This window comes from Pseudopipra pipra, chromosome 3 (genome assembly GCF_036250125.1).
Source record: "Pseudopipra pipra isolate bDixPip1 chromosome 3, bDixPip1.hap1, whole genome shotgun sequence".
NCBI lineage: Eukaryota > Metazoa > Chordata > Aves > Passeriformes > Pipridae > Pseudopipra > Pseudopipra pipra.
In genome coordinates, this window is record NC_087551.1 from 44,871,136 (window position 1) to 44,892,072 (window position 20,937).

Sequence of the window (20,937 nt, forward strand, 5' to 3'; positions counted from 1 at the left end):
AAGATCTCCTGGCTGTCACAGAATGGGTTGAAGTAGGCTTAAAAATCAGAAATGCCTTCCGCGTCCCTTTTGTGATATTGTGTGTGGGTATTATGTTTGTGGGGTTTTTTTTTTTTTCTTTTTTTTGTAGTGTCCTATATATGGTACCTGTTCTCTAAATAATACTACAAGTCTTTACCTTCAAGGCATTACAGCTCCTTAACTGTATTTTAGTTAGTATCTTGGCGGCCTTGAAAAGTGCATTGCAAGCATAGTTACAGACAACAAATGGCCAAAACAAATGTTACCATCTGGTGACTTAAACAACTGTGACTATCAGTGAACACTTGTGAACCTTCTTTTCCACTGGCTTTTCTTATGACTCAGTTATGAATAATAGATGAAGGTGCCTATGGGCTAGGAAGCTAACTTTTTCTCCGTTAATGTCTCCAGCAAAGAAAGCTTGTTGTCCTATGTCAGTCTACAGAGCCTCCTCTTAAATTTGATAATTTATGCCTGACACTAATCCTTGCACTTACTTCTATGTCACTGTCCAGCAAGAAAAGTATGTGTGCAGACCGGATGCTTCCAAGGTACTTATACAGGCTGATTTGAGCAGAGAATCTTACTATTGAGAAGACATACAGTTTCTCAGCTGTACAGCTGGGACGAGACAAGGCCATGGGAGAGAAATGGATCGTTAAAATACTGTTTTGCCTAGCTCACTCTTTGTGCCAGTTTTTTGTTCTTTAACTAATGTAAATGGAACCTGCATGAACAGTTGGAAGAGATGCTTTTTATAAGATGAAGGAGCCCTGTGTCCCTGGCTGCCAGCTGGGGGAAACATTTAATGACACCCTAAGTGCTATGTAAGGCAGATGCTGACAGCAGGAGGAACAGAGTGGATCTCTTTTCTCTAGCCGTCTGGAAATAATGGTTTGTACAATTCTGAAGAGGAAATCTAGTGTGGATTAAGGTGTTCCTTTCACAATAATAAAAATCCTTGGAGGATGGGGAGCACCTGCAAATCCTCTTCAGCAGAGAATACAGGTGCTGGATGCCTCCCCTGTGGTGGCTGCAGTCTGAATTTGTCTGCAGCTGATGGAGGGAAGTTGGGCTTTGTCTTTCTTTGTCACAGCGTCTTTTTGTCTCAGAAAAAAACCCTGAGACTTTGTGCTTTTGATTTTCTGCCAGACTATCTGGAGATGTCTTAGAAAAAGTGAGGTAGCTCTTCCTGTGCTGTTTCTTTTAGCTTTTATTTATTCTGCAGTTTTACTTGGGCATCCTGCAATGTCCAGATATACTGTTGATCACTTGAATTTAGGATCGTTAACTTGCATTTTTAAAACTGACTTTCATCCCTCTGTAACAGTAAAGGAAAAGTAAGATTATGTAATAGAATACTGATTTTTTAAATTTTTTTTTCTGCTAGGCTTTTCACAGCCAAACAAGATAAATGTCTCCAGAAAATACAACGAAAACTGTAATTTCACCTGACCTCATGACTCCATAGTTTAAAGGAGATATGAAATACTGGAAGATGGGGGGTTGGGAGTGCATAGTTTTTTGTACAGAAGTCTCCTTACTTATGGTCTCATCAACAGCAAAACACTGTAGCCTTTAAGTATCTGGGCCTGAATAGCAGATTTTTCTGATGAAACTCGTGGCAGAAGACTGTATGTGCGCTGCAGCTTATTAGGGGAGAGATGGCTGTTCTCTCTATGAGGAAAGAAGACTTGCCTTGGGGCTCAAAGTTTTACATGTAGATTTGAAGAACAGTAATTTTTCTCATCTTGTTGTAAAAGTATTGTCCTTATGAGGCTAGGAAAAAATAAAGTTTGGCTGTTTAAGGAGAGTCAGATGGTCTGGGCACCCAAATCTATCTGCATGTTGCATATGGCAAGTTATTGTAATAAAATTATATCTTCAAGACTGAAATGAGTAATTTAATTTTTTCTGCTTCTTTCTGAAGCATTTTGACTTTGTATATAGCAGCATAAATACTAGACTAAATCTGTAAAGTAGAAGCAAGAGAGCCTGGTGTGGGACTTTTCAAATTCTTACAACACAGCAGATAGGGGAGACCGGAATCAAGTTCACTGCTTGAAGACATGGAATGGCATAACTCACTTTCAAGGTGAGTGTCTTGAAGAGGCTGATAACCCTTCTTCAATGCAGTTCAGCTTGTGTGAATTAGCAGAAGTATCCAGTGATTGAAGGTGGTACCAGCTGTATACAAGGGTGCTTTGATACATTCACTTGTGTGTGTGTGTTTCTCCTCATCTCCTTCCCCCAGTCTTACTAATTTGAAGAATAAGTCAGCTTAAACATAAAAGTAGCCTAAACCCTGGAGGTTTGGGTGCTCGTGGGAGAAATTGGATTAAATAATTTTTGTCATGTATTGCTGTGGCACAACATGGGATTTCACAGGGCTACCTGACTTAGTGTTGTGAGGAATAAATGTGACTTTTGCTTAAGCAGAGCAGAGATGTAATTAAGCTTTCTGAATGTTAGCCTAATGAGATGAATTCAGACATACTCACATCAATGACCTTTTTAGCATTACATGATACCTGGAAACATCCATAGGCAAAAGAGCCAACTGAAACAAAAAGTCTGTTGGGCACCTGCATCTGTGGTATGGGAAGTGTTGCCTCTCCTGTCCTGTTTGTATTAGCAAACATCTTAAGTGATTGGGGTGTGGGTTTTTTTTGGTTTTGGTTTTGTTTTTTTTTGGGGGGGGGGCTGAGAGGAGGGGTGGAAACATAGGCACACAACGTACACTTAGCGTCTTTTATTTGAATAAATTACAGTCTTGTAAAGTTCACACTGAAATAATTTCAGATAACATGATGTACAATTTTCACCAGGTGCTGCTCTGCAACTGGTTGTGTTATTCATGCAGCTCTGGGATAGAAAGGTTCAGTATCAGGAGTAGCTATGTGACGACAGCACGAACTTTAGCTGTGTGCTTAGTGTCTGAAGACCCTAACCCATACTACTTAGGATGTATTGCTATATTTTCTTGAACTGGCTAGACTGAAGCTAGCAAATAAACTGCAGTCACATCTCCTAACTGTGGTGTGGACATGCCTGCAGTCTGTTGCCATGGGGATGAAGATAATTCTCATTTTAAAGGATTGTACTGAAAACTGCAGTACTCTGAAATTGCATGACCTGTAAGGAAGCAATTTTGTAGCAGTCTTGCTGAAGAATGTCAAGGTTGATTGATTCTTTTAGATCTTTAGGCTGTTCCTAGGGAAGCAATGTGTACAATCACACTGATTGGATATTCCAGTAGTATCAATACTATGGCCAACTTCTGTTAGGCTTGAAAGAGGAGTAGGCACTTAGATCTCTGTTCTCAAAGATTTTGTGAATGTTGTTAAATGAGCAAAGATGAGAGACTCAAAGCAATACCCTACCAAGGGATTAAAAAGCAGAACTGTACATGCCCACAAGTCAATATCTACTATTCAATGCAATAAGCAGGCTAGGAAATATGTTTTATATCCCTTTCCAAAAAGGCAAGAGGAGGAAAGAAGTCATAGAAACAATAGTTATAGATCTGTTGAGGAACAGTCTCTATTAGTTCTGCTTCTTGCAGAGCAACTTTAACTTGCCTTTCTTTCTAGGAAGTTCTATGTCTCCAAAAATACGTACAGAAACCTATAACCTTATTTCCCTACGGAAACCAGATTTCACCTATTGCGGCTTTATGTTGACCTGTGTTTTAACCTTCCTTTGATCTAGTTAAAAGACCTGCTCAGCTTTGAGAGAGAACACACTTTAAAGACAAAACACGTCGTTTCTTAATTTTTGTCCCTGAGACAGAAACAGTTTTTATTCTTGTTCGCCAAGTGCTATGCAAGTGTGACCCTTAATAGTCAAGGAGGAAAATGCAGTGCTTTGGGAATACATATTTCCTGTGTGTGCCTGTACCAGCTGAACCGTGCTGTACCGGGGCAGGGCTGACACCTAGTGCGGGCTCAGTAGAACTGAACATGCGGCATATGAAGCTCCTTCAAAGCTCAGTAAAACTTACTTTTAACTTTGGATATCACAAAGATTTTGATTTATAAGTTTTCTGTTTAGATGTCTGACAGCTCGCTTGTTCCCTTGCTCATCATTCTAGCAGCTAGCAGAGCTGGTGCTGTAATGAACAACCATGGGAACTGGAAAGTGTGGTCCCTTGTTACTTGTGACAACTTTCTTCCCCAGCCGTCTGATTTTAGTCCATGAAAGACACATTTCTGCATTATAGGAGACAGTCATTCACCATATTTTGTACAGAAGGAATTGTGGAAATGTAGAAACATGCCTCGATCATGTTACTGTCATACTTTTGGCATTGAAAATGATGCTTGTGCTTCTGAGACTAATGCAATACTGTGCCTCTTAAATAGCGGTGACTCTTGAGTTTCTTATCCTCTTGAAGGGTCTTAGAGAGTTGAAACGAATCCAAAAACCAGGTTGGAACTTATCCACGGTAGCCAAGTATTTCTAGTCTTGAATTTAAGGTATTGTTAAATTTCCAGATGTATATAAAAAAAAATTATGTTTTAAACTACTTTATGTCTTGTATTGTTATACCCTAACAAACTGTATGCAGTGTAAATCTGTTGCAGATGGTAGCACTGAGTTGCATCATAGAGAATAAGTATCTTAGCTGTAATTACTTACTTTATTGTAGCAAGATTTTATCTTCATTCTTTGCACAGCCATACCCCAACAAAGTGTTAAAAGAAACAGCTCTCCTTTGTTCCAAATCATGCCCTGAAACATACTCCAGCCCATAATTATCTCAGTTCTGCTACAGAGTGAGTCAAACCTAACTTTGGACTGGCTTCTTTGGGCATGTGATTGGTCTAGGTGACCTCTAGTGGTTGCTTCCAACCTAAATGATTTTAAGAATCAGGATTTTAACGTCTGTTTTCCCCCTGCTCTTGCTTTGAAGAGTGAGGAAGGATTAATTCTGTGTTTCTTAGATCATAGCCTGATATTTCAATGGAAGGTGCAAGGTGGGTGCTGGTTATTTCTTAACCAAATAAATATCAACTCCAGTGGTTGGAATATTGTCACCACAATATTGCAGACCACAGTAACTGTGATGCAGCATGGGGATCTGACAAAGAGGCTGGCACTAGGTAACCTGGGTACAGCTGTCAGTTTAACTTTGACAGGGTTCATTACTTGGGATGTTCTGTGAGACTGGCTGACACATAGTAGTCTCAGTGTCATAGAGCTCAGTTCAGGTCAATCTAAAGCTGGGCTGCAATGAGGCATTTTGATATTTGTGGTATATGCGTTCATCTTAATTTTTCAATTTTCTTAGTTTCAGCAATTCCTGTTTGTTAGATCTACAGCACCTTACTTTGAGGAGCAGCATCAGTGCCACAAAGAGTTGCTTATTGTGAGGTTCCGAGCATGTCCATGAGATGGGCCCCTTAGGAAGAAATGGTTTGGGGGGAGGGACTTCTCACCTCATCTTGTGCATCTCTGCCAACAAGCCACCTCGGAGTTACCACTATGCTGCAGCAGGAGCCCTGATTTGCAGTGCATATCTATAACCTATAACAAGCTCAATAGAATTATTCTGGGGTAATAAGTAAACTTGTTAAGCTTGCAGTAACTTTATCCAACAGTAGAGGTCTGTCTTGTTTGGGGAAAGGGTTTTTAATCAGTTAAGAATGAATTATTATATGAGAATTTGAGTAAGTCTTCAGTCATTTTTAGTGTGGAGTTTTCTTTTTGTTTCTTTGAATACCAGTTTAAACTTTTTTTAACAATAAGAGCTGAGCAGACAGTGCTGTGTGCACTTGAGTGAATCATACTTGCCTGATACAGGGAAATGCTGCAATCACTGAGCTGTTGTGAGAAGCAGTAACTGGAAGCTGAAGCCTGTACCCCCTCCCCAGACCTGGTAGCTGAGAACAAAGCTAGAAACTGCTGGCAGATTTTTAGAAGTGTGGGAAGGGAGTTTTTAGAAGCTGGGAAGTGAGCTTGTCCTTCTCTTGAAGTTTTCAAGTCAGAACTGAATTCCTTTCCAGAAAAAAGGCTTTAGCCAAACCCCAGTTATTTGGCTTCAGATAGGCAGAACCAGATGAAAGTTCATGGCTAATGCGAGACAGCAATTGTTATAATAGATGAACATAGTTTTTTCTTCTAATGTTAGCTCACAAAATTATGAAGATTCTTCCAGAATTTTTGTCTTTCAACCCAAATCAGCTCTAAGTACTCTCCATATCAAATTAATTGTTACATCTGTGAACGGAGGGACTGTGCAGTTCAGAAATGGTTTCACAAGTGCCTAAAAGCACAGGTCTCCAGTGTGGGTTTTCTGTTACTTAAGACTCAAACCTTCTCTAGTTCATCATTGCCTATTAAGGTATGCAGTCTTTTTGCCTTTAACCCCCCTTGCTTACACTGTTCTGGCATGAAATTTTAAATGGTGCTGTTTTCATTGAGCTGTTGGAAACTTATATTTGGTTTTGTTGAAGTTGAGTGACTTCAGCCCAAACACATAATTTACCATTTATGAGTCAGAACTATGATAGTTCCTGCTAATCATCCTGCGAGTAAAGCATCCAACAACTTGGCTAACTACACAATGTACAGATGGTTCTCTTGTTCCCTCTATCCAAACTTAATGAAAGTTTGTTGTTAATCGATGTACATTTCAAAATCCTGTTTCTACATTCCTTCTTAATTTTGCAGATAAGCATTTGAGAGGCAATTGTTGAATTACTCTCTTGCATTACAGATCAAATTTGGTAAGTCTTAATGGTAGTTCTTTGTGTACTTGTCCATAAAGAAATTATGAAAGGCAAACACAAAATTCTGTATAAATTTATTGTCTGGAAATATATCACATTTAGCAGAAGATTACTATTTTTTTTTTTAATTTTATTTTGTTGTTCAGTGAAAATACAGTTTTGCATTAGCTAGGCCTGAATTAAATAGATCTTGTAGTTACCTAAATCAAGCTGTGGCTTATTTTGTTGCTCTTTTCCTGACGTTTTTGGTTTAACTGTATTTTTCAAATATAACTTTAGAATCATCCAGTATTGACAGTGTTTTTGCTGCCTTGTTGCTTTTAAAATTCTAGATCCCCTGCCACACCTGAAAGATGGAACTCCTGTGAGAAGCTGGGCATTTTCCAAGCATTAATCCCCTAGCGCATTGTTTTCAGGTAACTTGGTTTATTTGGCAGGGTTTGCTTTACTGTAGGTTATGATCAACTGCAGAAATTACTGGAATTGTAACAGAGAATATAATTGTACTACCTTACATGAGATGATAACAGATAATGGGAAGATGGATTTTTTTTTAAATCTATGAGTAAAGAACCTGTATGTTGTCATTGTAACATTATATTCTGCATTCATGTTTTTGGTACATCCACATAATGTCTCAATAAAAGAATAATAGCATCTTTTAATCAGGAGATGAAAAAGCACTGAAAGTGAAGAGAAAGTTGGTTTTGTTGGTTTTTTTTTAAAGTCAGTTGTGTAGCTATTTCTAGAAATCTCTTTCAAAATGCTAACAGTACTCATGTATGGCATTGTTGTGTCAACTATTGTGCCACTGTGTGTCTGTGGGAGGTGCAGAACACAGACTTTGGAGCATCAATCCTTCTTTTGTTTGTGGAGTGTGCAGGAAGTACCGTATGCAGGAGAAAGTGAATAGATTGTACCAGCAGAGCTATGCCACTGTGCTCAGTTTTCTCAGTTGGAGCCTTGTGTTCAGTTACAGTAATTTCACCTTTGAAAATGCATAAGAAATATGGTTATTGAGACCAAAGAGTTGGTGGAAAACTATTATAGCAATGGAGAGAAATGTATATGAGGAGATATTAAACCTCTTTAACTAAAGGAGAAACCAAGAGATGGTTCTTTTGATTTGTGTGGTTTTGCTTTTCTGTGGAGAAATGAAGATCAACTAATTTAAGGTGCAGTTTTTAACTTTTTTCTTCCTTATATGTATGTCTAAAATGTGCAAGACTTAACAAGTAAAATTAAAAGGCAGGTAGATTCAAATGAATTCTAATAAATTAAGAAAATAAGACTAAGTTTGTATTTTATCCTAAAGAAAAGATATGACTTATTTCCAGTTGTGCACTTTCTGTTTTTCTCCAAAGTCTCTGGCTTAAGTCATGTATTACTTCTGTTTCTATATCCTTTATAGCTGTGAGCAATAAAGAGTCACCAATTTAATAAATATTTTTGCAACTCTGGAAATGTATGATTTTAGATACTTTATAAACTTAGAATAGTTAAAATGTAAAAAAAAAAAAAAAAGATGCCCAAGAGACATACTTGTTAGAGCACTCTAAATATGTGTTGAGATATATGTTGAGACCTCAGTCTGAATCTGAGGCATTCCCTTTGGGCAATAGGCTTTCTTCCTTCACTGTGCTAAGGAATTACTCTCAACGTGAATTAATCTTTACAGTGATTATTGTAATAAGAACAATATATGGTATAAAAGCTTTTTCATTCTCATATTAACTTAACTACCTAGATTATTCATTTGTATTTACTCTGCATATTGGAAATGTCAGGAGAAGCTACGAATCTGTGTTCAAAATCTGACCTTCTACATCTGTTGGAAGTGTTAATTTGTAGACCAGTAATATTGTCATATTTCCAGTATATATCTAAGTTACCATAAAGACATGAAAAACCAACCCAAGACATAGAACCCCTATGCAATTACAGGTTGCTGAGTAACTGAGCTAGAGCTCAGTTACTCCTCCTGCACCAGTCTTGCTTTTTTTTTTTTTCCAGTGGCCTTGTGTTCGTAAAGACACTGCAAGTTTTCTAGGTATGTAATCTTGTCCATGAGTGACTTTCCTGAGGGTCCTTCTCTGAAATGTTGTCCCATGACTTGTATTGGACCTTTACAAAGTAGCCCTGATTCGAAACTTTAGTGTGCTGTCAAGACTGAGCTGTCAGAGCATGTCTGTTGGTGCTGTGCTGCCTAAATCACGTCAGAGCTTCCTGAGCTATTGTATGGTCATGCATTTTGATAAAATGTCTTTGACTTAGATATATTTGAAAGTGTAGACCTTCATTTAGAGAGACAAATCTCTGACTTTCTGGCTATTCTACTGAAGGGCTCTTTAATAAGAACAGTGTTTATTTGGGGCACTGGATTAGGTTTCCAAATATAAGTAATTTCAACTCTGTTGTACAGTGTTACAAACCTTACCTCATCAGTAGAGGTATTTGATCACTACCGAGCATGTAGTGGCATTTATGAAATAAGAGCAATTAAAATATACTGAGAATACTCTCAGAACTTGTGATTTCCTTCATTTCCACTGATCAGTGCAGTACAAAGTGAAGAGTAAAATGTGATTGGGAATCACCTTATGATCATTTTCAAACATGTGTGTGGGTTTTGGTAATCAGGTAAACAATGCATGCATGTAGAGAAGCATGGTGTTAAGGACTAATTGATAGCCTGCAGCCTTTTGTTGTCCTGTTGCTCTGTTCATACCTTCCATTCTCTTCTGCCTCCAGCAAGGGTTGTTTCTAGTAGTATATATAGGAAGTTTAAGGAGACTGGGAGAAGGACAGGGAAGATTTATGGACCTGGTTATTTTCCTTCCCTCTGTTCCTTAACCCCACTGCCTACATTGTCATGTACATAGAGTAGCCTGTCTTTGTTTTCTTCCAAACTTGAGTGTAGGCATTGACTATACTAGAAATAAAGTAGGGTTATCTCATATCTTAACTAATGTGAGTTTTGTATCCAGTATGCACAGTATAGAGTTCTGAATAACTTCAGCTTATTTAAAGGAGGACCAAAATCTCAGCAAGGCCATGAATCATAATGTACCTTTTGAGGATAACCTGATTTTTGTACGGGGGGGGGGGGGGGGGAAGAGTATGGATTATTATGAGTCTGCGTGAAATATCTCTAAAAAAATCTTTTGACTGTTGGAAAGATTTGCAAATGACTAAGCTAAACACCTTCTTTTATAGCTGCTGTGTACTGATGTTGCTTAAAAAGGCTTGTAAATAGAAATTAACTTGAAGGTGGCTTGCATTTATAATATAGATTTAGGGAAACTCCATGGGGCTGTTTTACCCTCAAAAAAGTATAATAGAGAAAAGTCTTGATCAAACCTTGACCACAGTGTCCAAATTCACAGCAGAACTTGAAATGAATTCCTTAAAAACGTCATCTGTAAGATTCCTTAAGCTTTATGATATACTAAGTTTCAAGAAATAAAATAGACTTCTCTTCTTAAAAAGTTGTTTTCCTTTCCCATTCTCTTACTTCTACACCTAGAACTTTTCCAGCTGTGATGCAGCACTGTTTCTTTTTTCTGTTTTTAATTGCAGAGGACTTAGTTTTGTTTTGTTTCTGGTATAAAGGTGATGCAGTCATTTCTTTGTTGAGAGCATCTCAAAGGGTAACTCGGGTTCTTAGGGTAGCAGGGGGACCGTGAAGTAAGATTACACACAGGTACCAAGGAAATGCCAGGCAGTGAAAGGATTTCAGGAAAATTTATTCCAAAGTTGAGAACACTAGCCTTACAAGGGAAAATTCCTAACAGTGCTTGAACACTGGGCCTAAGAAAGGCACGCCCCTCCGATCTTCCTTGGCTTTCATCGTCGCTGCCTGCCCTTGTGCATGACCCCCTCCCCCAAATGCAGAGGCCCATAACATCTGTGAGGGTTTATCTCTCCTCCTACCAGAGAGAGAGCCTGAAAGCTTCCTCTGGAATGCAGGAGGGAAAAAACCATCCAACTATCTTTGAGAAAGGTTCTTCTTAGGTAGGAGAGCGTTCTTAAGCGAAACAAGCTCTAACCTCCTCTCTATAAATCTTCCAGAAAAGGTATCTACACTTACAGAGGCAAAGCAGGTTCTGTGGAGAAACCTATTTCCTTGCTTCTATTCAGTAGTCCTTGGTATCAGTCCCTCAGGAAACTGCCTTTCTGTTGGGTGTTTGGGAAGGTGTAGGGGGAGAGTGGTTTATGTGAGAATTTGTTTTAAAAGCTTGAGCAGGATCTGCCAGGCAGTGATGTTTGCTAATTGGAACAAGAGGGGAAAGTCACATGCAATTGCTGCTGCCTGCAGTGGACACTTCCAAGACCAAACTGCTGTGGATTTTGGCATCAATTATTTTGGAAAGGGAGTAGAGTTCTGTTTTCCAAGATCAATGCTTTTGACTTGCTACCGTGTATTCAGTATTATCCAGAAAACAGCATCGCCTGTGGTCTGCTTCCTTGTTTATCCCTCAAAGTGGCTCTTCAGGCGCTGGAGTTGGTACACGAGGACAGAAGAGAAAAAGATGATAGAATCATGCCTCTGGGCTTTTGAGGAGTGGGAGGGGAAAGAAAGAAATTTTTCTGCAATCCAAACTTCCTGATAAAATGTGCTTAGTGTTTTTTTAGCTACGTGTTTGAAAAAAGGGCCTGAAAACAGCTCATATTGGAATTTTCATGATCTAAGTTATGAATGATCTCTAAGAGAGCAGTCTCAGTTCTTTGCTGTGTAGCCCCAGAGAGCTTAAACAGATTTGCAATAGCCAGCTGTTTGGAGTAATCCTTTCAGCATCATAAAGGAAAGAATTCAGTGCTCTGTGTAACAACCTCAAATGATTTAGAGGCAAAACTTGACAAAACCATCATTTTTGGTTCTTGAGTATGCAGATCAATAGCACCACGAGCAAAGACTTTTGGATGCAAAGGGCAAAATGTGTGTCAGAAGCTGCCGTGCTGCCCTTGCTCTGGGTTTGCTGATAGGGTTGCAAGAAATGGTATTTGAGTCCTAAAGCAGTAGTTTTTGTTGCTGCTGTCATGGCTCAGTCCAGTGGCCAGACTTAGTGGAAAATTCTCCTTGTTCAAGAGGCCTTGTGTCAGGAACTGGGCTTCTGCACATTGCACGGGAACCTTGTAACAGACAGCAGAGCTGGTGGACCTTCCCTCTGATAATCAGGGCCAGAAGGTATGTTCCCAGTATAGATGTGCAGCATTAGGGTTACTGGAAGTTGTGTTAGAAGCTGCTGATCTTAAACACTTAATCTTTAGGGTGTCCCGATTCATACTGAGAAATTTTTTTAGAGTCTCATTTTTAAGCACAGACGAGTACAGCTGGATTTGATCCAATATTTACGGATTTATTGACCAACTTTTGCAAGGGGTCAGATAACCAGGAAGAAACTGGCTTGTATTAAGCAATTCTCCTGGTATATTGTAAGATTGTGTATATGTAAATCAAAACAGGAGGTAAAATGGAAACCTGTCGGTTAGAGGGACTAACGTTTGGTTAGAATTGCTGATAAAATAGTTTAATGTTATTTTTGCCTTTTTACCTGTGTGAGTTAAAGCAAGAAGGTGTTTTATCTTTTCAAATCTGCATTACTAAGAAAAGTAGCAAGGTAACTTAAATAGGTGTAGAAAAGGATATCTGTAATACCACCCACCTTTGTATGGAACTCTTTAATATTGGTTCCAGTGAAGAGTAACACTATATTGAAAGAAAAATCTGAGCTATATTTTTCTTTAATATAAGATACTGTATAAATGCTATATATGCAGAACTAAATATAGGCACAGGATGCTTTATTCCTTCAGTCTTGCAGAATTTGCTTATGGCTGGCTTCTCTTGGGAGGCTAATGCCATCTTTCCCATTAGAGTTAGTGTTAGATGGGAACAGGCCTGCTAAGAACTGTGTAGTTCATAAACAAAAATAAAAATAATAAAATTAAATAGTTAAGAAAATGTGGTTCCTTCTGTTGGTTAGATCAGAAAGATGAGGTAGGCATTCATCAATGAATGATGCATCTTTCATTTAAATTGCTTAAGCAAAGCCTGTAGCATATAACAGTGCACAGGTTTGAAAAGGGCAGATAGCCATGTCTGGAAGTAAACGTGTTATGCACATGATTTTTGGAGGACTTGTTTGTTTGTTAGATGTTGCATTTAGCTGAAAAGATTGTGAATAAGCAGAGACTGTGTTAGGTCTGTTCACTGTCACATTTAACAAAAAGCAATTATCTACCATAGTAACCATGACAGAATTCAGAATATATTCAGACACACATAAATACCTAAAAATAATGCCAAGTACGTCTTTAATCCTCAGTGTTTTTCTTGATTAAAATAAAACCAAATCAACAAAACTGCAGGAATTCAGAATTATAGCTGAAAGTCTACCTTTTACCTTTACTGTAGTGCAGCTGTCTTCCAAAACCTGGTTATATATTAAAAGGTGTAGAAGTGTCTTTATGGTACTTTCAGCCTAAATCTAATTGTTTAGATTGAGCTACACTTTAAAGAATTAGATGAATATAGAGTCTGGGATGATTATGTGTTATCTCAAAGGAAGGAAGTCTTTTAAATTTTTTAAGATCTCTTCAAAGTATTTTAATTTGCTTATGTAGAGGAAAACCTTGCAGCTTTTGTGGATGTGAGTGCAGAAATAAAAATGCAGCCAAATAATTACAGTATGAAAAATGAAATTCTAAGTTAATGCTGTTTGACTCTGGAAATCTCCTAGGCAGAAGTTCAGATACCAAGAAATGATGCAGATCCTGGAGTAAGAATTGTTAGTTCTAAAAGTAATATGCTGCTTGGTAATGCATACACTGAAATTGAAAGGTTTTTTTAAACTGTATGGCTTGAGAAGCTCCAAATTCCAAAACTAAGCTTGCCCTTTTTTAGCAGAAACTATTGAGAAAGATACTAGGGGTTTCAATTTATGTTTCTGCTACACGCATCCAGGTGGGTTTTAAGATGATTTCACCATCCTGTTTTTACAGGTATCTTTGGATTTTCTGCACCTTACAGAATATACAATGAGATCTTCCTAAGAAATGTTCTTTTTAGCTTTTATCAAAATGGAACCTAAAGGTTTCAAGTGTGTAACACACCAAAGAATTAGCCCCTGTCGCACTGCTTGTGTTCCCCAGTTGCCAGTTTCGGAACCTTTTCTTGAAATGGGACTTGGAATCATCTTTTTGGTGGTGTTTTGATAGATATCCTCCTGGTGCAGGATGCTTCTCAGAAAACTAGTCTGTAATTCTCTCCCATCAGTCTGAACACCTGGTGGCTAGAATAATCTTCTAAATGCTTTTAACGGGTCAACTGCTTACATTCAGCTGTTGGTTTATCTCAGCGGCTGTCCTGGGTCTGTATTTTTCTCCTGATCAATATTTTGACATACCTTGCACTTCTGTAGCATTTTCAGTGTGCCTCTTCAGTTGGACTTGGACTTTCTCAATGGTGCATAGTGGCACTAGTTCTCAGTTTGATTGTGCATTTTACTGCAGCTGTCACTTGCCTGTCATGTTTGGCCCTCCCTTAAATTCAAACCTCTGCATCTAAGTGTGTTCTGAGTTCTCTGAACCTCCTGTTTCCTTGGCTTGACTTAGACCTTGCCACTTCCTGGAGGTTAAGCACATGTGCCTCTGTAGGGGTGCAAATTTGCAGCAATGTTTGGTAGTGTTTGTGGTACTTAGGCTCCTGGAGAATGGGACAGCAAGAGGGCAGAGGCTTGTGGTAAGGAAATGATGCAAATGGAAGAAACACGATGCAGGTAGAGATGTATCAGATTAGATATCTGCAACTTGTGTGAAATAATATTTATAGTATAAGAACTGGAGATGGAGATTTGGGAACAACTGAAGACTGTTTGGAAAAAATTCTTCTTGTAACACATTTCTGTGTATCCTTATAAGCACACTGACTCTTCAGGAATCATAGTACTATTAGGGAGGTAGGTTGATCATGAAATAATTTTAAACTGATTAAAGTAGCTGTTTCAACGTGTGTTCCATTCTTAAACATAGGGATTATCCCATTGGCATTATTTTGGGAGTGAACAGAGTGTTTCATATCAGATTGTCCTACTCATCTCATGGCTAGGCTTCGCGAATGAAGATTTGGGAATTGTCCTACTGCACTTGCTGTTCAAGGACACCAGTGGCCCAGGAGATACAACATCACTGGTGTGCTGCTGTCCTTCCAAATCTGGAGCTGAGCTTTAGTTGGAGATTCTCAAAGGGAAGGCAGCAATGCCCATGATCACTGGTTCCTATGGCATTGAATCAAACTCAGCATTGGCATGCTCTATGAATACCTCCATGTGTATCTGTATATAACATCTTTGTGTGCAATCTCTTTCTGTGTAGAGTTTTTTCTGAAAACTATTCAGAGGAAATAAGTCTCCAAATGATATAAAGAGAACATAAGTGACAGGCTCTTTCCTGCGCTTGGCTGAATCGCATACAATGTGCTTAATTAAAGGTGCGCAGTGACAGGCTGCGCTCAGCAGGCGGTGCTGGGTAGTGTTCAGAGTCCTGGACGTTGAGTGAGTTTCTTCTGTAGCACAGGGTTTGAAAGGATCAGTGAGATACTGAGCGTCTCAGTGCCTCTTTCATTCTCCTGTAAATTCTTGCCCCTGTATAAGCACCTTTTTTAACTTTGAAGGGGTTATTTTTAGGGAGCAATGCAGACCTGTTATCTTCCTCCTTGTGCTGACAACACAGCTGAAGGCTTTGGCTGGAGCTGGAGTGTCTGTATTACAGCTTCCTCATTTGAGTCAAAGATGAGATCCAGCCTAGCTCTTGCCTTTTAATCTGTTGCGGGGCTGGGCTGGTGTCTGGTGACGCATTGAGCTAAGCTGGCTGCAGCGAGTTAATAGAGAAGGCAAAAGGTGTCAAGCCCCTGCAGAATGGCTCAACTACTTGCAACACCTGACTTGTATCCTGAATGCTGAAAAAAAGATGATAAAGCTGCCTCACAAGAAATTGCAGAAATTTTTCCTTAAAAAGGTAAAATACTTTTTTTTTTTGCTTGCTTGCTTTAGTTAGATTGATGACCAAGTTTGACAACTGCGTTGTTTTTGTGCTGTTAGCCTTGTGATTTCTTTGCACTGAGATGGCTCGAACTGTTCTCTCAACGTAATATTGTTTTTGGCTTGTGGTCTGGGACACAATGAAAATCCAGCAGACTTGAGCAGCATGCTAGAGGGGTTAGTTTGATCACAGATACAGTTTACAGGTTCTGTCACCCTCTTGTGTCATGCTGCCTTTTAACATTGCTCCGTGACTCAGTGGCACTGTATATTCCAAATCTGTCAAGCAATTTAGTGCTAAGTTTTTGCAGTGTATGAGAGAGAATGCTGCTCATTGACTGACTGATGCTCATTTAAAAAAAAAGTTGGTATTAAAAGATATGTGTATATGTTACATGTGGGCTGTATATTTTGTACTCTGTTTTCAAATATACCCACACAACTCACTAGAGATATGGAGACATCTAATAGAAAACATAGTATACTTTCAGGTAGAACTCTGTTTAAAACTGCCTGAGTTTAAACTGGGTTTAAAACTACCCCTAGATCATATGTTTCTGTGAAGCACTATACCTGGCTAAGTATTGAGTGCTGTGGTAATTAGCTATCTGAAATAGCATTCTTTAATATCTGCATAATCTGTGGATCCTGTTTTGGTAATATATAAAAATTTATCCCATACATTATGAAAACATACAGTGTTGTTTTTCTTTCCCCCCTTCTCCCCCTCCTTCTCATCTTGGCTACTCACACACACAGTTTATTAGTGCAGAAGTGCAGTCTGTTTATTCTATAGAGTATCTCAATTTTCATGCAAGGCATTTGCAGTTGTAGTCAATTGGAATTTTGCATTTTCACTGTGCTGTATAATTTCACATATGAGATTTCATACTGATATCAGCACTATGCTGTTTCAAAATAAAATATTTGACTTGGTTTGTATACGAATTAAAATAGTTTTAAAAGGGTAAAAGAATAGGCAGTTAGGTTTCAGTGCAAGTTAGAATCTGGCGCACAGTTCACTGATTTTTGGAGCATTTGCAATGGTTGGTTGTACCTCTCTGGAGTAAATTTTCAGTATTTAAATGTTGACATGACAGTTGTGCTGTTGAACCGTCATTTTAGGGTTTCTTATGTTGATTGAAAAGAACTTTCCCTTTTGCTAGTGTATATATTCCTTAATGCTGGCAATATCTGATCAAATGGTCATAATTTTACTAGGATATAGTAACAACTGTGGATTTTCTGTTATACCCTTGAATATAGGACTGAAAACACCCAATTGATTAACATGGATTAAAGTGCGAGAGAAAAAAGAATTATGCTGGATTTGATTTTAGTGTAGTTGTTGGACATTTATTTAATTGAATAGTGTTTGAAGTGACGATGTGAAGGTGGGTGCAACCAAGGTGGTGTTAAGCGTAAGTTATCATGAAAATAGCAGTACGTCATTGGTAGTCTTGGAAGTCCCATAGGAACCTGTTCTCTCAAAAAGATGTGTCTGTGTGGTGCCAAACAACAGAGATATCAAATATCATTCATGTCCTCGCCTGTGTTGATGGTTCCTGTTATTTCTCTGGAGGTGGATGGAGTATTTTCAACAAACCATGTTCTTACTTGTGGTAATGTGTAAAACAAAATTGGGGAAAACATCTGTAACCCTTTTAAGCTTGCTTACAGGTTAGTTTGTAGAGGCCTTTTTCTGGATGCTAGGAAAGGGAGGCACTGTGAAACAAGTAGCTGGATCCTGCCCTATACTACATATGCATACTTCAGACTTGAGTGAGTGCATGAACGTATTAGGACAGAAACTTGACTCTGATTTGAGTCGCAGGAATTAGTAGCATATGTCATCATAGATTGCTAGTTAGTGTTGAGAATTTTTTTCTTCCTCTCAAATGACTGTTGCATGAGAGCAGGCAGTGTTGTGGTTAAAAAAAATGAAAGTAATCTCCAGTAGTTGGAAGGTGAATTAGATGAACTGTGTCTTTGAGGGGTGGCTAGGAAGAACTAATAGATACTTTCTGAGGGGTTTTGCTGTGATAAATATGGAGTTAATGATTTCTTCCTTTATGTGGCTGCTGTCACAGCATTATCTTTTTGAAGCAAGTTTTGAGAAGGACCCATAGGTACCTTCTTGCTTTTGTGAATATAACTTTACGGTGGTCTATCTGATGGCTAGCCTGTGTGATTATTTTTTAGGTGTTGGTGCAATTAAGTAGTTAAAGGAACATGCTTGTAATTTTGCATAGGGAAGAATGCTCCAAATTGACAAGTGTTTTAAAATAAGTAGATTAGACCTTAGCATGGCCCTGTATTTTCTGGTGAAAGAGTATCTGCTGAAGAATTACATCAAATTTGATTATTGCAGTAAATATCTCCTTCAGAGCTTCCTTTTCAATATTATGTACTAAAGCAGCAGGTGAACACCTTATCAGATGTTACTTGGCTTGCTATTTGTGTAGGCACCAGCAGCTCGTAGACAAGCGAATGATTCTTTTTGTATGTGTGAGGGGTGGTTTCAGAGTTGAACCTTTAATGGCTGTATTGAAAACATGACTGACATGTTGTGTTTCAAGTTCCCAGAAGTACACAGTGGTTCCTAAAAGAACTTTTTTTCAGGACCAGCAAAAATTACCTGGTAAGAGTATATTTAAAACTGTGTTGCCTACTGAACCTTGAAAGGACTGTTGTCCTTCCAAAACAAAGGACAGCTGCTTAGCATGTGAGTGTCCTTCCATGTAAATTTATCTGTGCTACTCAGTTTCTTCTAAAAGCTTTGTCTGAAACAATCATGTAAAGGAGAGAGGTGTTCTTCGTGTAGTGCTATAACACTGAAATAGTATGCTTTACAAAATTATTATGCATGGAAAATAGAATATCACATAAGCTGTTTGATTTAAGAAATGGATCTGAAAATAATTGCTTGTAGTAAACTACAATTCAGTAATTGAGTCAGCATGAAAATAAAAAGCAAGTGGAAAACATTTTGATTTGAATGGAATTCTGGCAGAGAAAAATAGATTTTATTAAAAATAGGTAATTTAAAGTTTCACTGTTTGAGCAAGATATAATCTCTCCCAATAAGACAAAAGCACTTAAAGCAAAACAATTAAGACTTCAGCTGATGCACTCCTTTACAAGGATCTGGTGCTGTAAATGCTGTTTGTATGATTTATGGAAATGCATATGTTCTTTGTAGCATTAAAAGGGAGGATCTTTAATTTTTTTCAGTATTGTGAAAAACAATTTGGTAATGACTGCAGTATTGGCAGAATATTGCTCTGTGGTAGCTTGTGATAAATGTCTGTGCCTTTTCACCATTGCCACCAATAGAAGTTTCTGTCCTGAAGGAATATGTGACTGAGTCACTGATGCAAAGGGGAGCAGAATGAAAAGATACCTACCACCAAAGGAATCTGACAGTGTGGACCTCTTAGATGTCTTTCTGTACATTTGCACATGGGAGAGTCATACACATCAGCAAGGTATTTTGTGATCTTCATGATGTTTACGGTGTTCGTTCATATTTTTTTGAAACAATGCATTTCATGCACATGTCTATAAAACTGCGTGCTTGTCATATGCATGCTTGTCCGTTGTGTTCTCAAGCACCTAGCCAGCTTGAGTTCAGGGACTGCTCTATCTTTGGTGATGCTGCCAGTTCAGTTTGGGTGGGGGGCTTGAACCCTTTATAATGGAAAGATTTTCAAATAATCTCCCTCCTGTTCCTATAATATTCAGTGTCACAGTTCCTGTCCTTTATGATGACAGTGGTCAGTACAGGGTCAGCTCTTGGAAGCATGGGGAATTTTAGTGGTCTTTAACTAATTTGCATATTACTATGTGACTGTTGCAGGGCCTCTGTGTTAAGGTGCCTAATCTGGCAAATAGTCTGCTTCTGCCGTGAGTGGGACAATTTTAGAGAAAGATGGGGATAGTTCTTAGCAAATGTGTCGGAGAGTGTGAAAGGCAAGAGAAATAATTTGGGGAGCTCTTTCAAATAAGTATGTGGGGTTTCTCTTATGCTTTGTTTTCTAAATAAACAACTAATAGCGGTGTGTTTGCATGTGTGTGTGTGTGTAGGGTTTTTCCTATATCTAGTCCAGAGAAGGTATAGGTTGCCTCAGTTGTTAGCTGGAGCCAGCCTCAGAACAGATAATGTTTAGCTCTGATCACTTCAAGCAAGTAATTGCATAGAGAGAAATGACTGTCAAACTAACACTTGGAGCAGCTGTTTTCTGGAGAGAGAAAAGAAAAAAAACGGATGTGATTTCTGGTTGGGCTTTAAAGGAAAAGTTGGAAGCAGGAGCAGTCTCCTCCTCTCACTCTTGGTGAGAGGTGACATTCCTGGTCATTTAAAAACTTGCGTACTGCACCTTCAGAAGACAAGTCTTGGACTTGTCTCTGTGACACTGGCAGTAATTAAGGCGCTTGGAGCTTTTTGGCTGCCATGTTGTTACTGCACTGAGTGGCAGAAGATGCAGCTGTGTGTTTTGCTGGTAGTTTATTTTGAAAGATTGCAGGGAGAGCTTTCTAAAGCATACTGGTTTCCTAAAGTTTCCAAGACATTAATAAGACAAGTATGCTTTTGGATGTGTAGTACTTGTAGTTTAAGTATCATGTTTGGTTTTTGGTGTCAACACAGAACAAAGCAGACTGCTCACAAAAAAGGCAAGTCAAGGCAAATAGTCAAGTCAATATTCAAGTCAAGGCAAATAGTTTTAAAAGGAAAGCAAGAAAATTCTGAGTTTAGTGTGGCTATAGTTGTGTATCATAGTATATATACAAATGTAGAACTAATGTAAAGACATAGTATGTTTATACTGCCTTTCAGTTGTGTATAAAACACTGCACAATGCTTTTGCATGTTACAACCAAAGAGCTGTATCCCTATATAGAAGGAATATTAAGATTGAATATAAAATACTCCTGAATTTAAATTGCTTGATGCTCGCTTTCAAAATTACAATAGAAACTAATCTTTACACTTCTATTTTATTCTTTTCTCATGCAACAAGACCTGTACATATTTCTGCCCTTTATATTGGTGTCAGTGTTGCAAAGGAATGCTTTAGTTGAGGGAAGTGAGAAAAGGTTTGCTTCAGAGCTGAGCAACATTATGTATTTTTCTTCTCACC

At 38.4% G+C, this 20,937-nt stretch overlaps 1 protein-coding gene across 3 annotated transcripts in view; it reads left to right on the plus strand.

The window, feature by feature from the left end:
* RPS6KA2 (ribosomal protein S6 kinase A2) overlaps positions 1-20,937 on the plus strand; it is a 284,874-nt gene that overhangs the window by 14,231 nt on the left and 249,706 nt on the right. Inside the window, exon 1 of one of the 3 annotated variants that reach the window (XM_064648959.1) lies at positions 15,321-15,773. The exons of 1 other annotated variant lie outside the window; for it this stretch is intronic. In XM_064648959.1, coding sequence (XP_064505029.1) covers positions 15,726-15,773 — 48 coding nt within the window. In that variant the 5' untranslated portion in view covers positions 15,321-15,725. Of the gene's footprint in view, positions 1-15,320; positions 15,774-20,937 lie in introns of those variants that run through there. One more of the 3 variants, XM_064648960.1, reaches the window with a different exon arrangement.